Source organism: Pyricularia oryzae, chromosome 3, assembly GCF_000002495.2.
Source record: "Pyricularia oryzae 70-15 chromosome 3, whole genome shotgun sequence".
Taxonomy (NCBI): domain Eukaryota; kingdom Fungi; phylum Ascomycota; class Sordariomycetes; order Magnaporthales; family Pyriculariaceae; genus Pyricularia; species Pyricularia oryzae.
Genome location: NC_017849.1, coordinates 1,872,168 through 1,895,029, shown reverse-complemented (window position 1 = coordinate 1,895,029; position 22,862 = coordinate 1,872,168). Strand labels below are relative to the sequence as shown.

Genomic DNA, 22,862 nt, shown 5'->3' with positions numbered 1-22,862 from the left:
GGGACATGGGGATTAGTTGTTTGTGGGAGAAGGAAGAAAGGAAGATGTGAAGAAAACAAAAGAGCCGCAAGGTCATTTCGAAACAGCTCAGGTCAGAGACGAGGTGAGAGCCATTTCCCATTCCCACCAATTGCCACGTTCATCGGCATGGACAACCGAACGGCTGGCGGCATTCAAGATATTACAGTATTTGTCAACCCTGCACGGCATTCCCGGAAGGCCAGCCCTGCAGACGCCATTTGCGGGAAGCGCTGCAGCCGCAGTTGCAAAGCTGGATGCCGTACTCCGTAATTTGCTTTTCTTCATCCCAAAGACAGGAGTGTGTGGTGGAAAATAAACATATGAGCTGGACTGCATGAAGCAAAAGCAGCAGACTACCCTCAGGGTTTGTTGTTGTGTGCACATGTAGGTTAAAAAAAAATCAAAAAATCAACTACAACAAAAAAGATTATAGCCCCAGTATTAATGGTTGACACCCCTGCCCCCCGACATGTCTTTCCCGGTCCACCTTGTGTCGCCATGTCGATATTTTTCTGCACGTAATCAAACCTGGAAAGGAATCCTGACTCGCAAGAAGACAAACAAAAGAACCCTTGATTAACACAAGCTGGCACGGAGTACTTCACAGTACGTTAGAAAACACCAATGTCCTGCCTATGAAAAACCCTCTCCTTTTAACAGTAGAGTAATAATACCATGATTCCAAATATGGATGCGCTGATAAGTCGACAAAATTTCAAAATTTCAAAATCCCAAAGAACCAGGATGAAGCCTGTTGATGTGTGCAAGGTGCGGTGTTCTTTTTCGTTACCACGCAACCACGTACCACGTCTTTTTTTTTTCTCGCACTCTGTCATCTGTACCGATGGGTCTGCAACAGAGGGTTGTCGATCGATCCAGATCCGTTCTCGCAACCGAAGGGATGAACGTGTTTCCCGTTACAGTCGTTCAATCAATGTGAGTTCATTTTGCATGCGGCGACAAGCGAGCAGGTCATGCTTTGCGTTTCTTGACGAGAAAAAAAAAGGCAGCGGATTTTTTTTGGGGATCAAAATCACCTCATCCTGGGGCTGTCAAACGTGTTCGCTCGAGCAACCTGGTGGCTCGAGCAGTCCGCCTCTCTCCACCGCCTGCCTGTCAACTGGACAAAAGAAGCAAGGTGCCGTCTGATCCGTACCCCCCAGTGAGAAATTCAACCCTTGAACCCCCATTTTCATCGGTGGGGTCGGTTCAGGTCAATGTCCTTTTTTGATGGGACACTGACCATTCCAGGGGGTGGGAGCCCGGGGCCAAAAAGACGAAAGAGAGAGAAAAAGACGAGCAGACAGTCAGCCACCTTCCTACAAAAGTATTCTTTACCTCTCGGGCCGTAGATGAATATTGGTTCGGCAAGTAATAAAGTAAAAACCCTCGGGCCGCCTGCCCTGCCACTAGCTCGCATTCGGTCAAGGAGGTGTTCCTTTTTTTTTTTTTAAGGATATTTGTTGCTACCGCAAAATCCCCGGTGAACACGAGCCACGTATTATTTGCTGTATTATCATACGGGGCCACAAGGGTTTGGTAAACGGTGTGATAATCTTTTGGTTGTTTCCTTTTACCACTCCTTTGCTTTCCTTCAAGAAGATACAGAAATGATGTGCGATAACCGGACCGGATAGCAAAAAGGCCTTTTGACCGAGTCACAAATGGGCATATGGCCTAGTCAGGTCGATTCCAAGATAGTTTTGCCAATAGTGTCCGTCTATCTCTTTGGTACTCACTCTGTTGCTCATTTGTGGTCATAATTATTTTGTGGATAAGGTGGTTGGTCGAAAATCGAAAATACCAACACCTCTGTTTTGTCAGCACTTTTTCGGAACGTGACAAGGGAGGGGCTAGGCCTGCAGACTGCGATCTCAAGGCCATTCTCGGTGCTTCCATGAAATTGCTGGAAATTAACACTTTGCTGTACGATCAAAGGCGACTTGGTAATTACTGCATTCAATTGGTACAGGTGTGCCTACTACCTACCTGGTTACCTACCTAATTACTGCTCAGTGAATGAATTCCTTTCAGGCTAGCTAGATCGGTGCCGCCCCCAATCAGTTCACGTACCGAGAATCTGGATAAGGCCGATAATCGATCTCTATCCCAGAGTCCAAGAAGCAACTACGCGCCGCCCACGCGCGGCTGGTCCTTATGACTGGAGAACTCTTTTCCGAAATGACCACATCGTCGGGGACCCCGAATGGTGCTGTGACGAAGAAGAAACCCCATCAAAAGCCACCAAAAAAAGAATCCCAGTATTATACAGTATATTCTCTCAATTCCTGCCCAAAGATCAACGACGGACCACAAAAGAAGCACAACAAAAAGACCCATCATGCACCTACCGGTATTCATGCCAGCTGGTCCTCATAGTGGATTGCTTTCTTATCCTCTTTCTCTAATCTTTTTTTCCTGCTCACTTTGATCTTCGTCTTTTTTTTTTCTGGCTTTGAATGCAGTCTGCAGGCTAGGCGAAATTATAGCGTCGTCGTGCTGAATCTCTCTGCCCACCGCCCGGCATCAATATTTTGCCGGTAGGAGAAAGCGCGGGTTTCGACCCCATCTCCAACTCCGCCGGCGTGCGTCAAAATTTGCTGCACACATGTGGGCAGCAAAAGAGAGTATCATGCAGCAATTTGTCCTGCATATACTACTTAATAAAAGTGGGTGGTAGCGATACAACGACGGAATGCATCATGACTCCGTAGGTGATGTTGCCGAGAGTGTCGTTTTCTTTTCTTTTCTTTCCTTTTTGGCTTTCTAGCTCCATGCATTTACCATGGGCTTTTATCGTTTCATGCGAATGATGCAGCCTCATACCCAGTCCCGGCACGCAATAGTCCCGGGAAGGTTCATTGCTTTGCGACTCATATACGGTAATATCAAGGGATATCATGTGCTATGAGCACCTACTCGAGATAAGGAGTCTTTGCAAGCCTCCGCCCAATTCGGCGACCAGTCCAAGATCGTCTCATGTCTGGCCCAGATCCAGTCAACGAAAAGAAAATCCGCTCTATCCTGGGAACCTCCCCAAGTCATGTACTGTAGCAATGGACGAACAGATCAGTGGAGGAGGTTTCTTTAACCGAACAAGGACGTGCGTAGTACACATCGCAAAGGACCGATCTACATATCCAAGGTACCTAATAGTACTTTGTTGCGATGAGAAGCTGACGATGGGTTGATGGGTTCGCACCCCACTCATGATGCGCGAGCAGAATCGACGACGACCCCCCTGAACAAGCAAAAAAAAAAAAACGATACACCCCTGCACCTCAACTCGGGTGGTGTAGCACCAAACCCCGCCGCCAAGTGTTGAATACTACACAAAGCTGCAAGCGCACAAACCTCCTTTGCGCGAGCAATTGGCATTGGACGGCGGCGATTTTGCTTCTTGATCTCTGCCGCGTCCCTTGCAGGAATATTACAGGAGAGGAAAGAGAATAGCACAAAAAGACACACACCACAAAGCGATGTGAAGTGGTGACGAAATGTTACACATCTAGTGTTGGTATCACCGTAGGATGGGGGTTTGGTTCGGTGTAAGCGTTTGAAGTAAACTACAACCGTCACCTCCCAAGGATGGCAATCACGTCGTCGCAAGTCCTCCCGCTTTCGTTCAGAGGGAACTAGTTCCTTGTTTTTTTTAGAACGCCTACCGCCCCGGATTGACACGAAAGTGTTGTCAAAGAGTCGTCGACCTTTCTTTTTCCCCATATCTCTCCCTCTCAACCCCAGCCACACCAACCCAAGTCTCCATCGCAAAAAAATCGTGATGAAACGGCAAACAAGTCAGGCCCAGTTCAAGCTTGACCCCGTTCCCATCCCCAACCTCCCCGTTGAGCCAGGAAAGCCTTACCTCGCTTGAGCAGGGTCCTTGCCTCGCTTTGTGCCTCTCATGTTGTTTGTCTGCTCTGCAATCTCGCCCCCCGCGCAAATACGACGAGGGGGGGGGGCAGCAAAAGACAACGAACGCATCACGAGATGAGGGGTATTTTTTGATCGGACCGTGCCTTGCTATGAAAACCAAACAAAACTTTTGGTGGTCAGCCCGAGATTGTTTCGGACTGCGCGGTTTTTTTGTTGGTTCTCTTTTTGCTTTCTTGTGATCTTTTGTCCTAGAAATCATGCATGCAACATATGGTGCCTGCCTTGCCCGGGAGTTGGATTTTTTTTTTTTTTTTTTTTTTTTCTCCGATAAACTTGGAAAATCTGCCCGCTGCATTGCGTCTCGGAATAAGAAAGCGGGGACGTGCGGCAGGCGGACGGGTGGGCGCAAATCACCCCTCGAGATTGCAACAAAAACGCCAGCTCAAGGCTCCTCTTGATCACAAAACATGCAAAACACACACACACACACACACACACACGCATACATTAACAAACGGCAAACCCCGCAAAGGTGTGGGTTTTTTGAGCAACGTAACATGGACCTAGTGAAGTTGTCTGGTGTATGTACTGTATGGAGGCATACTTGCATCTCTCTGGAGAAAAAAAAAACGCATATCGGATCAGGAAGGTTTGTGCAACTAGCGTTGTAGCTATTTTGGTGTCCGAGGCGGGTTCACTCGATGGGCATTTCCACCCCATGGGCGAGAAAAAAGAGACCAGCCACCCGTTCCTTGGTTGTTCGTTGGTGACAAGGCAAGACAGTTCCAAGCTTTCCTTGTCTCGGAGCTGCGCAATCGGGTGTCGCAGCCGATGAAATCCGCCTAGTGGCTTGCCTCTACGGGTGAGACATGATGGCCCGTCCCTCTAAAGCTTGCCCGCATCCTGTCCGACTGAAAGCATATTCACCAGGCGTTCGGAAGACAGCCCCCTGTCATGGCGCCCAAGGACGGGGGAAAAAGAGAGAGAGAGAGAGAGAGAGAGAGAGAGAGAGAGAGAGAGAGATACAGAATGAATTCCGAACAAGCTTGTTCCCAGCCATGTCCGGCATATTCTTCGTTGCTGAACTTTGCTTGGTATATCCTTGCTATTCCCCCTCGTCACCTCACAGAAAAATAAAACGTTCTTTCTTCAAGCCTTGACGCACTCAATGACGGCCATGGGCGAGTCTGCACTCCTCGCGACGCTGGTGATCCTCAGGCCGGCCTCCTTGATGACGGCCTCGAAATCCTCCAGGGTCCGCTCCTTGCCGCCGACGGCCAGCATCAGCATGTCCATCATGGCCGTGAGGGGGTGCGGCGGGTTGGTCGCCACGTCCTCGGCGATGAGGATCCTGCTGTCGGGAGCCATGGCCGCCACCGTGTTCCGGAGTATGTTTACCGCCAGCTTGTCCGAGTAGTCGTGCACGATGCGCCGGAGATAGTAGATTAGGGCGCCTGTTTGTGGGGTGTGAGAGTTATTTTTTTTTAGTTTTAGTTTTAGTTTAGTTCATGTCAAGCGTAAACAAAGTGCTTGTGGCCACAAGCATAGTGCTAGACAAAGAAGAAGAGAAATGCGGGAGGCGGGGAGGAGAACGGTGGGTTTTGTCTCAAAAATATTGGTGGCGAAAGAAAAGGCAAGAAAAAAAAGCAAAACATATTTTACCTTTTTCAGGCGCCTCCTTGTTGAAGTCCAGGCTCGCCATCTTGACCCCCCTGAGAGACTCTGTAGCATCCCTCTTCAGCTGATCGATAATGTGTGGCTGGTCCTGCAGCATGAACCTCTCCATTGGTATGGCCGGGTTCTCGGCCTGGATGGCGACGATGCAGTGGCCGGTGCCGCCGCCGACGTCGTTGAACAGCACGCGATCGCCTCCCGGGTCCTTTTTGGCCTCCTCGGCCACCCAGCCAAAGTCGTAGACGCCCGTCACGGGCATCCTGGCCGCCGACGGTGCGCTGCTGTGCATAAAGGGGGCGATGAGCTCCGGGTGGCGCTCCAGGTGGCCCCAAAATGTGAGCTCCGGCGTCCCCATGGCAAAGGTGACGGGGATGTGGTTCTGCTCCTCGGGCTCGCGCGGCCCGTATTTGTCAAAGTACTCGACCAGCATGGCAAAAGCCTTGACGGCCAAGCTGTACCTGTCGTTGGGGCAAGTAACGCAAGTTAAGTTTCATTGTCAGCTGAAGGGCAACTAATTCCCCTGGAGTGAGATATATCTCCGGACAAAAGGGTGACCTGGCTGGCTTACATTGTGTTGTGAAAGTCTGCTCCATGTGTACCCTCCAGGTAGTTTAGTGACCTCGGGGTGTGGGAGATGCGATCAACGCCCTCCTGCTTGACCATCCCTACAGACACCAGCAACCATGACATTCTGCCTACACCCCAGCCGAAAACAAGCTCGCTTTGTTAGCCTTGAATCTCGCCATCCCAACACCCAGCGCATCTTCAGTTGCTAGTGCTACCCTCTAGCCTCAAAAAAAAAAAGAAACTCACGCAGCAGTTGCAGTTGCACCCCAGTCCTTCCCGCCAGCTCCTCGTAGGATATGCTGCTCCCCGGCGCCGCGGGGATGGCGTCAAAGACCTTCCACTGCTGAAACTGGCGCACCACGCCCGTCAGCGCGACGTTCTGCAGCGTGTCGGCCCACTGCTCCGACGGGTTCTTGAGCAGCGACACCACGTCCTGCGCGGCGTCCAGCGCCTCGTACCGGCGCGTGCGCGCGGCTGCTTCGTCGCGGGCCTCGACGGCCGCCCGGAGCTCACCGGCCCGGGCGCTCAGCTTGGCGGCCAGCTCGTCGAGGGCGTCGGCCGACTGCGAGAGGGATTCCAGGTCTGCCATCTTGCGGAATCCTTGAACAGCTTGCTTTGCTTGTCTTTGGCTTGGGATGAAAGTTTGCGTCAAGAGAGGGCATGAGTCTGGTTTCTGCCTTGGGGGGCTTGAGGGATGATGGGGGTTTAATCCAATGTCAAGGCGCCAGTATTCATCCATTAGAGCTTTGCCATGCAGTCGCCAAGACCTCCATCCAATCCAATCCGTCTGAAGATAGGAAATAACCTTTGTAGGCAAAATGCTTGTTGAGTTCTGCGCAGGGATGAGATGAAACCTGAGCTTCCTTACTCATGGCGAACATCCTACCGGCAGCAGGTTAATGTTGCCGTTGGCGCGAAGCTTGCATTGTGCGGGGGAAAGGACATTGCTTTGAGCCTTGGCAACTTGACCCGAGCTTCCACGCCGTGAACGATACTCGGACTGCGTCAATAACGATATGCGATATTGGCCCGAAGACCTCGTCGGCCTAGATCTTGCCGGCCCCCACTTTGCCCGGCTTTGAAACAGGAGAACCCGGACATCTTGCCGTCCGTAGGTGGACGTGAATACAACGCGGCGGGACAGATGCTTCTGAGGAGTAAGGTGCCCAAAAGTTCTAAAAGTGACTACTAGTTATTAGAATAGACTAGAACTAGTTGAGAGTGACCTTCAGCTGTCTGGTAACCCTGACTTCTCACACCTCTGTGCAGTGTCATCCTGATGAACTCGTTGGCTTGGAATCGATGCAGATGCTCCTGTGGCTGTTTAGTTGCGTAGACGTGTCTGACATGGTTCAGCCGAGAGGAGCCGAAAGAATTCTCGAATCTCAAGCTCGTCCCATTCCAAAACAGCCTAATCATTGTTCGCTAACTTCATGCACCAAAGTGCCACGAACAGGATGCTACCCATTTCCTGCTTTGACTAATACTTGGGCGGTATACGTAGATCTTTTGTCTCCCTAGGAACCGATGGGCTGGCAGAAGGCATCTCTACAAGTACCGAGTCGAAGGCCAGGGAGCCAAAGTTGGAATCTGAAGGGGTTTCTCGTGCTGCTGTCGCTGCCGCGGCCTGGCACTGTTCAAATGAGGGCGGAGGTGGTGACTTTACACAGACGTTAACCACAAATCCATGGCATTTGCTTCACCTGTACTATCATGATCCACAACGAGAATAAGCTCAACCAAAAGGGCATCTAATTCTTGTGCTTGACCTTTATTCCCAAGTGGATCCAGCCCATCAAAGCAGGCTGTGGTATGTTAATATGCTAAGTTCGGTTACTATAACGCACGCATATAACTTGACCAATATATTATTACTTTCAGAGTAACACAAGTTGCAGGGGCGCAGTAAATATACACCCCCATATCGTTCCGGTCCCGGCTTGTACCGGTCGATCCATTAAACAAACTTGAACAAATTTAAATAACGCGCCGTGATATCCCACGTGCGGCCTCATGTGCAAAGAACCGGCCTAGCCGACTCTTAATGAATATCATTATGACTATCACAAGCTAGTACGAACACGTTCCCAAAAAAGCACAAAACGTAGGGGCAAATTTGTTTGAAAATCTCAAGCTAAAGCGTCAAAGATGAAGGATATATCGTGGCAATCCTTTCCCCTCCAAGAACTTGAGTACCCAAAACAAGCGAATCCCCAACTAGTTTTGCACGCGAGGTGGGCAAATTAGCCACGGTTGGCAAACGCCAAGGCACCCTGATCCATAATAAAGTTCCTCATTTTGTTTTCTCTGCGCCCTTTCGAGTCCTCGTAGGACGCTTTAGTAGCAGCAGAGCACAAAACTTGACGACCTCGTCTGAAACTCCGTATAACCTTTTGGGCAGGGTACGTCAGGCTCCTTCTCATAGCATTTAGTCCACCTGGCAGCTGAAGGGGTAATTCCGACAGCCAAAATGGCAGCAAAAAGGATGTTCTTGACGTTTAACTGCATATTTTCGAATGAATGAAAATGATGGCGCAGAGTATAGGGATGAGGATCCAAGTAGAAAGGTTGCTGTAATATATGTAACGGAAGGGTAAGAATGGTGAAAGAAAAGTTGGAATATTTATAATAGTCTAGTAGGCAGATAATGATTGACAGTTTGGGACTTTGTGTTACGACCAGACAGTTGGGCCAGTACCAGGGAGGCCAGGTGGGGTCACACCCCTCCTGACGACACCCGCCCAGGAAAATCACCGACCGGCAGAACAAGGATTACGTAAGAAGAAATCACGTGACCTCACGTGACTGCCAAGAGAGTGATCTCAGTGATCTTTTGGGATCACAACAGATCAACAGAAGTGATCTCACTGATCCAGTGAGATCAAGGAGATCACATTCGGAACATAGTCTATATAAGGCACGCTTATTACCATGTAGATAGATTCGATTCTAGGATTGCTTAGCAGCAATCAAACTCTAGTTAACCTCAATACTTACTTGAGAACGATCATAACTTCACCCCCAGTCATTGAGAACCCCAGTTACCCAGTCAGACGCTCAGTTGCTTCAACCCACTGTACTTTACCCTAAGAACAGGTTACCCCGATACCTTGATCGTAACACTTTGGTCGGGTTTATATATTATGGAAATATTAAGATATTCGATAAGCTTAATATTTGCCTAAGGTTATATTTTGCAGCATTTAAGCCTATAATACAGGGTGGTATAAGCGTTCAATTTCCTCTTGGTAGCTGTTGCTTACACTTTAATTTAATAAAGTAGACTATTTTAATAATTAATTAACCCTGCATATTTATTATAAGTGGGTGCGAAGTTTAGATGCTATAATTAGAACGCAAGATATAGCTCAGATCTCAACAATGCGCACCTCGGTAATATGCGCTTTTCCTTGAAACCCATCTTGTTCATAATTATTGCTATTAATGCGCTTTAGGGTATCCTCAGGGCAGTGTAATGCATTTTAATGCTCTCGCCGATATTGCGCTTTTATTTTGACATCATACCAATCTACGCATTTGCCGATCTACCTACCCATCTGCCTGTTTATTTACCCGGAAACCCATGTCCGTGTGGGTATACCAACCTACCTATTCATACACTGCGTGTTCAAATCTACCTCTTTCACGGCTACAAAGTACTCCTTGCGGATGCGGACTGTGCATAGTAAAGACGACTGCGACTATGGACACCGGCAGATGATGAGAATGCCCCAAAGATAAACTCTGCTTGGATGCAAGATCATGGCTGTTCTAGATGAGCATGTGATGGCCTTTCAGCATCGTGATGATGATATGTAACAAGTCGCGTTGTATCTTGAAATCAGGGTCTTGATGATGCCCTCGGCTTAAAGCGCAACTGGGTGATATTGATGATCAAGAGGCAAAATGATAGGCCAGGACAGGTCAGAAACAAACAGTTTCAACTTTCAAGGAAACAAGGTCGATAAAGAATCTAAAAACAAATAGGCTACAATACCGAGACAGACAATTCTCCCTGCAGCGGTCACCATGGATCCGTCTCAAGCGATAAAACAAATGAATACACGATATCGTGGAACAGGGCCGGAACCTTGAGTTGATTGAATCTGTGAAAGCATCTCAGCTTGTTCTGCTGCTGCATAACGCTAGCAAAACTCAAATAGATCCAAGACCGCTTCCCCATGATGTTGCAAAGCCCTTTGGCAGGAAACCTAAGCTCTCCGCAAGGATCGCCGCAAGGGGCCGAAACCCCCGTCAAGATCTCCTTGGTGTTGCGAAACACCGTTATCGACCCTTGTTTCTCGTCCATCATGATCCCGATGAAGGACCAGACGAACAGGACCGGAAGCCCGTCCACCACCGCCACCAGCAAATTCTCGAAAAAGGGCCATCTGAGCCAAGATGTGTGAGTGTGTGGGTGTATGTGCATGTGTTTGTTCTCGACCTATCTGTCTCTTTTTGTCAGTGTTTTCTTTTTAGCTTGCTCTTTAGTGGATGACACCAGATTAAAAGCATTCGAAGCATACCTATGGGTAGCAAAACGGCGTGTTTTATAATTATAGCGGGAAGAGACTCTGGAAGCCTTAATGCCGGTTTGAACGTCAGCAGCGCCGCGCGCGACAGTCAGGTATCGACAATGGGTGTAGGGCTTCCGATCGACAGGACCTTTGTAGGTACGCAGGCCTCCATCTCAACTTGGCGCATAGGGTAGGTAGCAATCACATGTACATTGGGCTTTGCTATCGTGACCACGACCAGAAAATCACTACTACGCGAACCGCCTCTACCGATGCCAGACCGGCTGCCCTTGCACCCACCCCTTCTGCCGACAGCAGATCATGACGTCCGTCTCCCTCCCCTCCTGGCCGCACGTCATGTCCAAGCTCGTGTAGACGCTGAACCCAAACGCCTCCATGCACTCGAGGACCCTGATGATCGTCATGCGCGTCGCGACGGTGGCCTGGCCGTCGGCCGCCCAAGGGTAGCCGTGGAGGTGTATCTTTAGCCTGTCGCCCGCGAACTCGTGACGCTTGAGGTTGCCCGTGGCTTGAAAGACCTGCATCAGCCCCGAGGCCAGCTCCGGCGGCAGGTCTCCAATCACCTTGGTTTTGCTGTACGTGTCAAACGACATGATTATCCAGTCGCAGGGTGGCGGTGGCGGTGATTGCCTTCTGAAGAACAGAGCGTCTGCATTGGGGGTTTTTTAACCCTTGAAAGTTAGTATGGGAGAGTAGCTTTTGTGGCTTGATTAGGAGAGAAAAATAGAGTTAAAGCATGCAAATAAAATACAAGGCCCCGTGACTGACCTTTGTCATATTCCTTGTTGCTCATATCCAACGTCGTCTGCAAAACCCACCCCATGTCGAAGAGCACATTGACGATGCGCAGGATCATGCGCCGCGAGTTGTCGTCTCCGTTGAACTGTCCCGACGAAAACGGCCACCCCCGGCACTTGATCTCGGTCGCGCCGCCGTAGGGGCGCACGTCCTTGATGCCCTCTGGCCACACGCGGGTCACCACGTCGCGCACCGCGTTGACCTCGTCCGGCGGAAAGTTGATGAGCCGGATGCGGTCAAACATGTTTAGGGTGACGCAGGCGAACTGCGAGCGGAAAACCGGCGCCGCGGACGAAGACCCCGCGGCGGCGGCCGTCGGCGGTGGTGGTGGTGCGGCATACGCCTGTGATTCTTGGAACGATGGCGGCGGTTGTAGGTGCTGCTCGGGCTGCCATGGTCCCTTGGTGGGGTCGGACGATGACGAAGCTGGTGCTGCGGATCCTTGTGAAGATGGCTCTCCCTGCGACAGAGGTCGTGGCGGTTGAGGACTTGTGCGCCCGTGGCTGGAGAAGGGATTCCACGAATGTCTGGACTTTTTTTCGTCGGCCATGCTGGGTCCTCTCTGCGCTTGAGTGCCAAAAAAAGTGATGTTGTCTGATCTTGTCGTAGGTTAACCAGTGCAGACGTAGGTAGGTAGTTTCCGCCTGCTCTAATTTCGTTACTTCTTTTTAATTCAACAATTGACAGGTGTGAGTCGCATATTTTTGTGACTATAATGAGTAATAACGAAAGGGCGCCCACCCAGGTCTTATGAAAAAATAAATGAGAAATACGCGTACTCGTGTAGTGGCCGCCAATCGGTGTGGAACCAAAAGGATCAACCAAAGGATCAATTGAGGCGGCGACAAGCGAGTGCCATACAAGCCCGCCCGAGCCAGCAAACGAACCAGTGGCAGGCGGTTCTCATTGCACCGCCCACCACCTACCCCATTTTCATGACCAATACAAATAAATACCTACTGGAAAGCTTGATGTGTTCAGCCGCTGATCTGCATACCTAGCAACTACCTACCTAGGTACATGCGAAGCAGGTAAGCTGACCGTCAAGATTGCGGCGCACTAGGCACCACGTGGCTGGGGGCTTGGCCTTGTATAGTGCAGTACAACAAAAACCACGGCTTCCTCCATCCATGTGGCTGTGTTACCCGAATTCACTGTCTCTTTCTCTTCCCACCACTGAGTGCCTGGCGGTTGAGAGCCACAGCCCCGCTGTTCGCTGTGGGCTGGCCCACGATTTAGCAGACATAGAAGGACTAAGCTTGGCGACCTTGTAGTACTGTATACAAGGGGAGTAGTGCAGTCGAAGACAACTACTTCTATTTCTAGTTCTAGACTAGTAGTGATCTTCTCTTCTCTTCAATATAGCATAAGAGTGTGCACACTCAAAAATTGCCTCCAAATCCAGGCACGTAGGCAGGTAAGTAGGTGGGGAAATAGATACGATTGCTATGCGACGAGAATGACAGGTAGATATTTGTCGAATTCGACCTCATTTCTATGCTATCTGAGCGATCTACATTTGGCGAGAGTACCTAGAAAACCGCAACGCCAACAACTTTGACAAGCAGACGGGCCAGAAGCCTGTGAAGCAACTTTCATAAATTACAACTTCAACACCCCGTTCTTCCCAAGAATCAGATCTTCATACAGCCATGCAAACCTCCAAAGTACAAAAAGTTTTACAAATCACCAATCGACATAGACAAATGAGGTTTTTGACAGCCGAAGTAGTCATTGCCGTCCAACGCACAACTGCTTTGCAAAAAAAGGCCGACAAACCGGCTGTACAAGATTATCCTCAAAACAGTGCCATCCATGACGTTGCCAAGACTGGTGCTTCGACCTGCCACTAGACGAACGTGATGTTGCTGTCCCGGAAGAAATCCATAATGTCAGAGTCCATCTCGTTGACCCATTCTGGCTCTGTCACATTGGTAGTGTTGGCAACCACAATTGTGTCCTCCATATTCTCATCTTCGAAATGCCCATCAGGGGTGGGAATTGAGTTCTGACCCAAATCAAGCTCGGATCCCAGCTTGTAGATCTCACTCTCAGGCTCGTCAGTCACCTTGTATGAACTTCCAGGCAAGCTTGATTCCTCGGATGTATCAGTGCGAACAATATCCGGAGAAGAGCGCAAACCTAGAATCCGTGACGCCTCCAGGAGCTTCTTTTGATCTTCCTCCGAGATGCCGCCAGAGGCTGTGATCCCTAGCATAGGCTCGGGTGTCAAGGTGACATCCATTCCGCCTTCCCTGAAAGGGGATGGTGCAGCCTGGGCAGCTTTCCTGGGGTCCGGATACTCGAAATTGTCAAAGTCAAAATGCACGGGCTGGCCCCAATCCTCAAGACTACGGTCTCGCCAGCCTGGTAGATACTGCAAGGGCACTACTCCGGGGCCATCGCCATTATCATTTCCCTTGGCCTCGTTCGCTGAGGTTGCGTTTTCCTCTTGAGACAAGTCAATAACGGGTGCCCTTTGTATCTGATATGAAGTTGGCGCCATATACTTCTGGACTCGTTTGCCTGAAGTAGCAGTGGTCGGGTTTCTCTGCAGACTCTGCGACTCGACCGCCTTGGAAATCTTCGGTTTCTTCGGTGGAGGCATGGAGGTGATCGGCGCGCTCTTTGTTGTCGATGACACAGGACTCCTAGCACCGGAAATGACTTGTTCCTCAACTTCCAACCCTCTCTTTTTACTGTTGCCTTCGATCTTCGCCCTTGTCTTTGGTTTGGGCTTCTTCTCGAGTCCCTCATGGCAGCAATTATGTTTGCAGGGCTGTCCAGTCTTGGTGCGAGCAAACTCAGCACAAGTATGGTTACATTTCCACCTTCCGTTGGGGAGCTGCACCGGCACGTGGGTTGTCCGCTCTGGAGAGGTTGTCTTGGTCGATCTTGCGATGTGTTCGACAGAAGGGAATTCATCATCATCGTCGTCCTCACTGGCATCGTCTCCACCAGTCCTTTTAGAAGGGCGAGATGCTGGTGTGCGCTGTACTTGTTCCAACATCTCAATGAGATCCTCATCTTCCAAGCCGTCCTCGTCAATCTCGATGGGCGAGGTGGGATCGTTGCCAGAATTCTTGTTTTTGACCGGTTTTGTCACAGATGACATACGCTGCAGCGACTTTTGTGACGCCCTCTTGGCAGAGGCGGGTTTCGGAACGGTACGATGGGCAGTCTTCGAGACGCCGAGCCCAACCAAACCTTCATAGTGGAAGTGGCAAGAGATTTCAGTTTCTCCGCTGCTCAATGTCGCCGAAAAGATCAATTTGGCTCTGTCAGCTCTGCCTTTCCAGTCTCTTCCACGCCAAAAGTAGACCAGGCGCTTTTCTGAGGTCTCGGCTAGGAAAGTAAGATACTCAACCTTGCCACCTGGTGAGGGGTTGCCACTATCCAGACCCTCGAATGTCAGTTTTGCTTCAAGTTTAACCACTGAAAGGTCGTCTTCGCTGGCGTGGCTGGAGTTGGATGCTTCAGAGAGACTCAGTTCAAGGCCCAGTTTGGGGAAGGTCTTCATGGTGTCCATAAGATTCTTGCCAAAGGGTGGCTTCCGGGTTAGGATATTCTCAATCGCCATGTAGTCTGCTTCGCGCAGTGATGCCATGTTTGTGATGCCATGGGTGGTAAGCTTGCGCATGGAGACTGGTCCTATGCCAGGGACTTGGAGTAGCTGCGATGGCAAACCTTCCCAACCGCCTGCATTGATTGACCGTAGGAGCTCCAGCGCATTATTGACAGTCTCAGAATCTCTCTCGGCACCTTTGCAATCGATAACGCACCGTAAAAGCCACTTCATCCGATCGGATACCTGCCGCTTTGTGATGTTGAAGTGATTCTTCGAAACACTACTGCTGGTGTCTGATTTGGGGGACGGAAAATCACCACCACCAAGATCGAGCTGGACGATGATAAAGACTTTGTGCCAAGCCTCAGTGATATCTTTCGCCCTGACTTGGTAGCGTATGAAGGGCGATTCGTTCAGTGTGCGGTAAAGAGCTCTTTCGTTGGACTTGATACGCAAATCTTTGAACTCTTCAGCTTTCGCCAACGTCATGAGCTATGATGCACGAGGGTGTCAGTTTGTGCCATCTCTGCTAGTAGCGAGGTACGTTGGTGACTTACAATGTCATGAATCTTTGTTCCAGTTGGCATGTCGAGGATCATCTTCATTGTTTCGAAGCGAATCATGTATTCCGACATTGACCGCCCAGCAGTTGTGCATTCAAGAACATTATTATCGAATCTGATCAATTTTGCCTCCTGCAACAGATTGATTTCTCTCTCGCACATGTCGTCGATGGATCTTCCAACATGCAGTTTCTCCCCATTGGGAGACTGCGAGTCAATCTTGTAATGCGATGGGTTGGCGTGGAGTCGAACACCGAGAAAGGTGCTCTTGAGCCATTCTTTGGCCGAATCGAGGCTTCTGATGGTGCCAAGACATATCTCCGAGTTCAGATGATGGATCAGGTTGTGATGTAAAGTGCTCTCGAGGACTTGTGTACCTGACGCCATGGCCTCATATCTTGCTTTGGTCTCAGACCTGGTCAGGATGATGGCCACGGCACTGTTGTCGAATTGCGGTCGACCAGCTCGCCCAAGCATCTGCACCACCTCCAAGTCGGAATACTCGAGCAGTTTTCCATCTTGGAACCCCATAGTCCCTTTGAGGATCACTGTGTGGCAGGGCAGGTTGACCCCCACAGACAAAGTTGAAGTACAACAAATGACGTGGAGTTTTCCTTCGAGATATGCCTTTTCCACGGCCAATCGATCTTGTTGCTCCAGACCGGCGTGATGGAAAGCAACCCCCTGCTGCATGACTTGTTGGAGGCCATCATTGGTGACTTTCATATTCTGTCCAGGTCCAGGCCAGGGTTTCTTGTCGTCTGCCATAGAAATCCACAATTGACTCAACTTCTTGGCGGTCAGCTCGCACGACTTTCGCGTGAAACAAAAGACAATGATGGGTTTCTTCTGGCTGTGTGTGGTTATCACCTCACACAGCTTCGTATCTAGCTGAGGCTCGAACTGAAAGGCATTTCCTGAACAATGCAGACCATAAACATGCTTTTGTAGCCTGACAGGGCGGAATTCCTCACCAAAAGTCTCGAGTCTGGCCGGCTGGTGGTTGTCGGTATTCCCGCGACCCAACCACTTCGCGACGTCCTCACTGTTGGGCACAGTCGCGCTCAGAGCAACAACGCGGATGTTGGATACCTGGGTCTTCATGCGGCATATCAAGACTTCGAGAGTAGCTCCGCGGGTGTCCTTGAGGAAGTGTACCTCGTCGATCAAAACCAGCTGAACGAGGTCCAGGAGCTTGCGATAGTCCTCCCATCTTCTTGTGATTGAGTCTAGCTTTTCCGGAGTCGTGACGATTATCTGGGCCGCTCTCACACGAGACATATCAGTGCTGAAGGTGTCCCCCGTGAGTTCGGCAGAGGTCAAGTTCAAGTGCCTAAACTTGCTCTCCCAATCACGCGCCCTCTCTGAGCATAGCGCTTTTGTGGGAGCAACGTAAATAACCTTGAAGTTTTGATCGGTATTCTGAGAAAGCAGTTTGCAAATGGCTAGCTCGAAGATAGCTGTCTTGCCACTTCCGGTAGGGGCAGAGACGACGACGTTATCATTTGTTTTGTAGACAGATGCAAACGACTTGGATTGTACGGCATTGAAAAGTTCGAAAGGGAAAACAACTCTGAGTCTATCGGGTAAGACGTCCCTAGGGCTGATAAGGTGGACGCCGTTGGCGATTGGAGGAGCGTGTCCCAGGTCGAGATGACGTACGGTTTGCTCCGTCTGCGAGGGTGGCGTAGAAGGCTGTGCAGGCCTGGCGACTTCTTGGGATGTATGTACACTCATCACAGGGTGGCCGTGTGGGCGCTTACTTAGCCTTGTTGTAGGGCTAGATACGGCGGGGCTTGATGAGCTATTTAACGCATATTGGTTTTCTTGAAAGGAATGCGTCAGATTGATGTATTGATAGCATTAGACACGATGAGATGAGACTTACCAAAGTGTGGAACAGACGTCGCGTGGGAGTGCTGCTCGTTGAGGCCGTGAGGTTGCAGTACCCGCTGTCGGAGTGACTGAAAGTGCAACCCAGAGCTCGAAGTCTCCGGCGTAGGTAGCTGCCTATTGAACAGTGTGACTTGATATTCGTGACCGCTGGCAGGAGGAGCCAAAGGTTGCTCTGGATGAGAATGACCGAAACTCGGATGCCTGGACAGAGAGCTGGGATCAGGGGAGGGGCGGTCGTTGGAGATGTTGAGTAGCTGATATCTCGAACTCGAAGCCGGCACCTCGATGGTAGGTGGAACTGTGTTTCCTTGCAGGGATGATCGGCCGAGAAGAGGCGGAGAGGGATTATGAAGTTGTAGATCTAGAGTAACGAATAAAATGGTAAGCCGCTGTCCATCTCATGACACTCCCCCCCAGGAATCTACCTCAGCCAACACAAAGCCTCACCAAAAGCATCAAGGCCCATTCGGGCTGATTGTGCTTGATAGATGTTGAAAATCGGCGGTGGCTGGTGTGTTGGGCCCGAGTAGGGTGTGTGATGATTCCTTGATGGGTGCTGAGGAATCCCACCGTGGTAGGAAGTTGGAGCCATACCTCGTGCGTAGGCGAGACTCTGCGGAAAGAAATGGATTCTTTCTGGGTCTGCGTCGTCATGAGCACCCACCTGCTCGGAGAAAGGGTTGATTGAGCGGTCCCGACCTGTACTCATTGTCGGGGTAACTTTGCTAAATAGAAAAGAGTACAGAAGGGGGGAGGGCTAAGAGGCCTCAACACAAGAGGAAAATCATAAGTAAAGGGACAGGACGTGGACTTGGTCACTAGATAAGAAAAGGGATTGACTAGGAGCGCGTTATTTTTGATGAAATATCCGCGTTGTCGTGGTCGACGGGCGCGAACTTGGTGGATGGTGGGGTGTTGTCGGAGAAGGAAGTTGAGGCAGGTGGCGGAAAAGAAGAACGCGGGGATCCCGTATTTTACCTTAGGCACGCATCGCCCTAGGCAGTGCGGTCGATAGCAGCCGTAATTTCCGTACCTTCCTTGCGTGGTTGTGCGGGCTGGCAAACGTTCCTTCCGGAAGAAGGGTGTCTGCCATGTATATGCTCAGAGCAAACAGGAGCTCACCACGTGATCCAATATCCCGACAGGCACCTTGGATATTAGTACCACTCCAGGCATCAGAGGAACTAATTGGTTCTCGATAGACATGCAGGAGGACTCCCATAGCACAGTAATATGTTTTTTAAATAGAAAAGCGTTGAGTAGCTCTAGCCTTGTGGTTGTTCAAATACGGATTCCTCGCCTTGGCCTGCACATTGGCTCATTTCTGCTAACATCAAGCTTGATATTTGCCTTGATCTATTTTCATTGGGAGGGATGTCTTGACGTTATTAGGCCATCTCACAGTCATAATGAGCTCGAGGAGCTTCTGTGTTTATAGACGCCCGATGTTCTGTAGATGCTACCAACCTAGGCTCAAGAGTCAGGCCTGTAGACCTACAAATATCTTGCTGTCATGCAGCATCCTAACTCCTTCTAGCTGTATCTCCTCCCATCGCATAGCTGGTCTGTTAAGGGCCACAGCTTAATTGGCCACTGAGTCTAAACGAACGACCATGCTACCGTTCCCATTATCGGGTCTAGTCTTGGCCAAGCCCTCGCCCTCGTCATGAATCCACCTCGACACTGCGCCCCCAAGGCCGAATGACCCGAGAAACTCACAACCGGGTTGTATCTCAAGCAAGAGTCGTCCTAATGAAATAAAAAAGCCTTTGTTTGTCACTTCCAATGTTTTTAAACGCCTGCCGCCTGAATCGCCAATCATTCCCCCCAAATGTGCCGATATATCCTATGGAGATGGTCGCGTCGCCATATACGAAGGATGTTGATGTATAATAAAAGAGAAAACAAAAACCACCGCATGCAGGATGCAGAAAAAAGAAACTTTTCATTTTCATCATTCGTCGCGGTTCTTGCCTCGGGCAGAGGGAACCCTGTTATGGTGCCGCAAGGGCGAAGCAGGACGCGATGTCGACAGGCCCATGGCCTTGACAGCATCTAGCGGGTCCAGACGCTTTTCGTCGATCGAAGTCGGCTGAGGCGTCATATCAATAGTCGTCTTCTCAAAGCTGACGATGCTGATAGGTGGCGGGCGGCTACGCTTGCGGTCGGGGCCGCTGTAGAGGTACGTCGCCAGGATGACGAAGAAAGTCCCTAGCAAGAACTGTAGAAGCTCATTAGAATCCTATATATAGATGATTGAAAGTGAGTGACCTCTTTTCCGGGGATGGGGAGCAACAAAAGAACAATGGGTCGAAGGCGAATGCTCTTTGTTTGACGCATAAGTTCGGTGGTTGAAAAAAGTGAAATAAAGCCTTACCGCCAGATTGACATTGACGTTGAAGAACCAGACGCTGAAAAGGAAGCTGATCACGATGCTAATACTAGTCGCAAAATTCTTAGCAATGTTGTCGGCATAGTTGATGCACAGACTAGCCAGCACGCCTCCGACAGCCTGCAGGACAACGGCCGTCCACACGACCCAGTTATAGCCGTCGAGAGGGCCGTGCTTGATAATGTCAGCGCCATCCTTGACAACGACCAGCAGCAGAGCCGGGAAAAGCGAATAGAAGGACAGCTGCACGTTGCGAGTCCACACCGAGACGGGCGTGGCCGAATCCTTCAGAACCTTCTCAAAGTAAACGCCAGTCAAGCCGGACACGGCCGCGGCGACCAGCACTGCGCCGAGCCCAATTGAGTAGTTCATGATGGGCGTCGTGTCCAGGTCCTCCTTAATTCCCTGGTACGTGGCCGATCGCTTCACAATGGTACCAATGACACCATCCTCGTTGAAATCGTCCAAGGCGCGCTTGGTGAGCTCTCTCGCGACCTCGGCCGCGCCGTTGGCGATCTGGCCAAGCTCGTGGACTGAGCGAGGGAAAAAGTGGTCGCTAAAGTCATGGATTATGAGTCTCGAGTCCTCGGAGCTCGACGACGGCAGAGACACGATCGAGACGCCGATGGTCAATATAACCAACGAGACCCACTTCTTTGCAGACAAAGATCGGCCCAGCATAACAACCGTGAAGAAGGCGGTCGTAAGAATCTGCCAAGAACATGTCAGCATCGGCATCGACATCCGCCTCGGCATTGAAAGCCGCGTTGCCTTAGCCAGGCGCGCCGGACTTGAAGCCCCGAACAAATTGTGGCCTCATGGGATTGTAAACCGGATACTTTACGTACCTTTAGCTGGTACAGAATTTGGAAATGTATCGGGTCCAAGTTTCCCACAGCCACGTAGACCAGAGTGTTTTGCAGCGTGTACAGCGCCGCTGGGATAATGAGCTTCCACCCATCCCCCGAAAACACCGAGTTGTACAACTGTTCGAACAGCACTGTAGCTGGGGTCTGAGGTGCCAAGCTGCGCGAGTGCTCGAGGAGAGCAAAGGTCAGGCTTATGGCAAGTTTTATAATCTCATTGAGAAAGACTGCGGTCGAGGTGAAGTAGCGATGGTCACCGTCTGGTGGCATGATTCGCGAGTAGTGCAGTATCTATATAGCCATGATGCGCCTCGGTCAGCTTCTCGACGATCGCAAGAGAACAGAGACATCCGGTCTGGGAGCGCATGAGGAAGGGGTAGCGCGTACGAGGATCAAGGCCGAGTTTTGAAATGTGAGCTGCATGTTCGAGCAAAGACACCAGGTTAGCCACAAGAAACGAGCAAGGCCAATGGCCCAGAAGTCGCTGCGTTGCTCACCGTGATTAGCGACACCTGCTTCATCGGCATCCCGAAAAGGGCTGGGCCCTTGATTGCGGGCGCTGTCGCCTCCAGTAAGACCATGGTGACAGTTTGGAGAGGTTGATGCGGTTTGGGCGACTTTGGTGGTGAGGCGTTCAAGCGATGGGAATGCGACCGGCAAGCCGGGGCAAAGGTGGTCTAAATAAATCAATTCGCCGGCGCGCGCTATTTTCGAAAGCAAAAGATGCTGGCTTGTGTTTGCTGTTTGTGGTAGGCGTCTCTGAGGCGTTTAAACGGTGAAGTTGTTGTTGCAGAGTCGGTGAGTGCCAGTGCAAGCAACTTTTTTTCTTTCCCCTTTGGCTCTGACCACTGTCAAATGGCGGGCAGAAATGGGGATTGCGCAAATCGCGCTGTCATTGCCCAAATCCAACCGTGCCAAAAAAAATCCGCTGTCACGGTCCACCAGAGATGCCACACGTCACTGCTCGCCTACCCCTGACAGATAGTCCCAATGAGCGTCCGGGGAAGCAGCCCTGAATTAAGGCAGGTCATCAATCGTGGACAACAACCGAGGGACCAAGCCAACCAGGAAACAGTCAAGGACGCTGCTTTTTTGTAGTATACCAACTGATTGAAACGTGTATATAATTGACTTAAAAAAAGCCGGCCACCTGGCTCTAATTGTACTCTCCTGCTTTTTTGTTTCTTCTTCGATTTTCGTGCAGCAGCATGCGCGGCCCCGGTCTTTGTCTGAAGTTCCTCGATTCGGGCAGTGGAGGGCTGCTTTAGAACGTTTTTGGTTTTAGCGATCTAGGATTGACCCTGCCTGTCAGCCTGCAAAACCCGTTGATTTGCACTGCTTGCTTGACATCCATGCGCCCGACCGTGCGTCCTTGTTTGGCGCGGACAGCTTCGGCACGCGGGTTGAACACGTCAATTCAAGTGCCCGAATGCGAGCTTCTCCTCGGACTATACGCTGTTTGCAATATTTGCCAAAGTCAGCGTCAGCCTTGTCCTTAAGTGTATTTTTTTATTTATTTTTTATTCTTTTTCTCCCTCCCTGCCCAACCACTCGCCAAGCTCTCGTGCAGATCAAATCTGTGAGTCAAAAATATGATCGGTACAGGGAAGCTCAAGCTGGTAGTCTGGCCTTTGATTCAGGTACAAGCAAAATCTTGGCTGAGGTCACCCCACATCTGAGCGGAAGTGCTTCGACGGATCATCAGGGATTAGCCCCCCTTCACCCCTTTTTTTGTTAAACCAAAATTTTAAAGGGGAAGGGTTCGTGGGATTTTGTCACCTTCTTGACACCAATTGAGTTGGGCTGCCAGGGCTGCCTTGTCAACATGGAATAGAGCAAAAGCTGCAACAAAGTTTTAAGCTGGATGACTCGGTAGAGCTAGCTCCCCGGATCACGCACATTCACCGTTGTAAATCACTTTCTTCTTGTGGGCGAGGCCTGGATTTTTGTACACATCAGGCCCACAGCGGCTTTCGTCTAGGGATCAGCGGTAATTATCCCATGGCCTCACCGTCCACGCGACCCAGACGCGGCTCACATATCGCTTCGGCAGTGGATTCTTAATTGCAACCCTGTAGCAAGATTTTGAGCAAGATTCTCACA

General features: G+C 50.5%; 4 protein-coding genes across 4 annotated transcripts; all 4 read right to left on the bottom strand.

Annotated features, from left to right (window-relative positions):
* Positions 1–5,046: 5,046 nt before the first annotated feature.
* MGG_05902 (uncharacterized protein) lies at positions 5,047–6,727 on the bottom strand (the record flags this gene model as incomplete). The annotated part of the gene is made up of 4 exons (XM_003711680.1): positions 5,047–5,351; positions 5,560–6,029; positions 6,140–6,236; positions 6,385–6,727. 4 exons carry the CDS (start codon positions 6,725–6,727, stop codon positions 5,047–5,049), a joined length of 1,215 nt encoding a protein of 404 aa, XP_003711728.1.
* Positions 6,728–10,085: 3,358 nt separating this feature from the next.
* On the bottom strand, positions 10,086–12,227 carry MGG_05901 (uncharacterized protein). The gene is made up of 3 exons (XM_003711679.1): positions 11,445–12,227; positions 10,665–11,325; positions 10,086–10,586 (listed from the first exon to the last, which is right to left on the bottom strand). The coding sequence occupies exons 1-2, from the start codon at positions 12,022–12,024 to the stop codon at positions 10,922–10,924; spliced, it is 984 nt and encodes a 327-aa protein (XP_003711727.1). The 5' UTR covers positions 12,025–12,227; the 3' UTR covers positions 10,086–10,586; positions 10,665–10,921.
* A 1,096-nt stretch (positions 12,228–13,323) lies between these two features.
* Positions 13,324–18,210, bottom strand: MGG_05900 (uncharacterized protein; the record flags this gene model as incomplete). Its single annotated transcript, XM_003711678.1, has 4 exons — positions 13,324–15,534; positions 15,600–17,431; positions 17,494–17,862; positions 18,096–18,210. 4 exons carry the CDS (start codon positions 18,208–18,210, stop codon positions 13,324–13,326), a joined length of 4,527 nt encoding a protein of 1,508 aa, XP_003711726.1.
* A 515-nt stretch (positions 18,211–18,725) lies between these two features.
* MGG_05899 (UDP-galactose transporter) lies at positions 18,726–22,648 on the bottom strand. Its single transcript, XM_003711677.1, has 6 exons — positions 22,539–22,648; positions 21,257–22,476; positions 21,147–21,176; positions 20,742–21,050; positions 19,879–20,604; positions 18,726–19,722 (listed from the first exon to the last, which is right to left on the bottom strand). The coding sequence occupies exons 2-6, from the start codon at positions 21,338–21,340 to the stop codon at positions 19,456–19,458; spliced, it is 1,416 nt and encodes a 471-aa protein (XP_003711725.1). The 5' UTR covers positions 21,341–22,476; positions 22,539–22,648; the 3' UTR covers positions 18,726–19,455.
* Between the last annotated feature and the right edge of the window lie 214 nt (positions 22,649–22,862).

Bases quoted from the DNA above. Each gene is read 5' to 3' on its own strand.
- MGG_05901 (XM_003711679.1), bottom strand. From the start codon at position 12,024: ATGGCCGACGAAAAAAAGTCCAGACATTCGTGGAATCCCTTCTCCAGC. The intron at 11,326-11,444 runs GTCAGTCACGGG...CCCCCAATGCAG, and splicing joins CAACAAGGAATATGACAAAG to ACGCTCTGTTCTTCAGAAGG.
- MGG_05899 (XM_003711677.1), bottom strand. From the start codon at position 21,340: ATGGTCTTACTGGAGGCGACAGCGCCCGCAATCAAGGGCCCAGCCCTT. The intron at 21,177-21,256 runs GTGAGCAACGCA...TCGAACATGCAG, and splicing joins AGCAGGTGTCGCTAATCACG to CTCACATTTCAAAACTCGGC. The intron at 21,051-21,146 runs GTACGCGCTACC...ATGGCTATATAG, and splicing joins AAAACTCGGCCTTGATCCTC to ATACTGCACTACTCGCGAAT.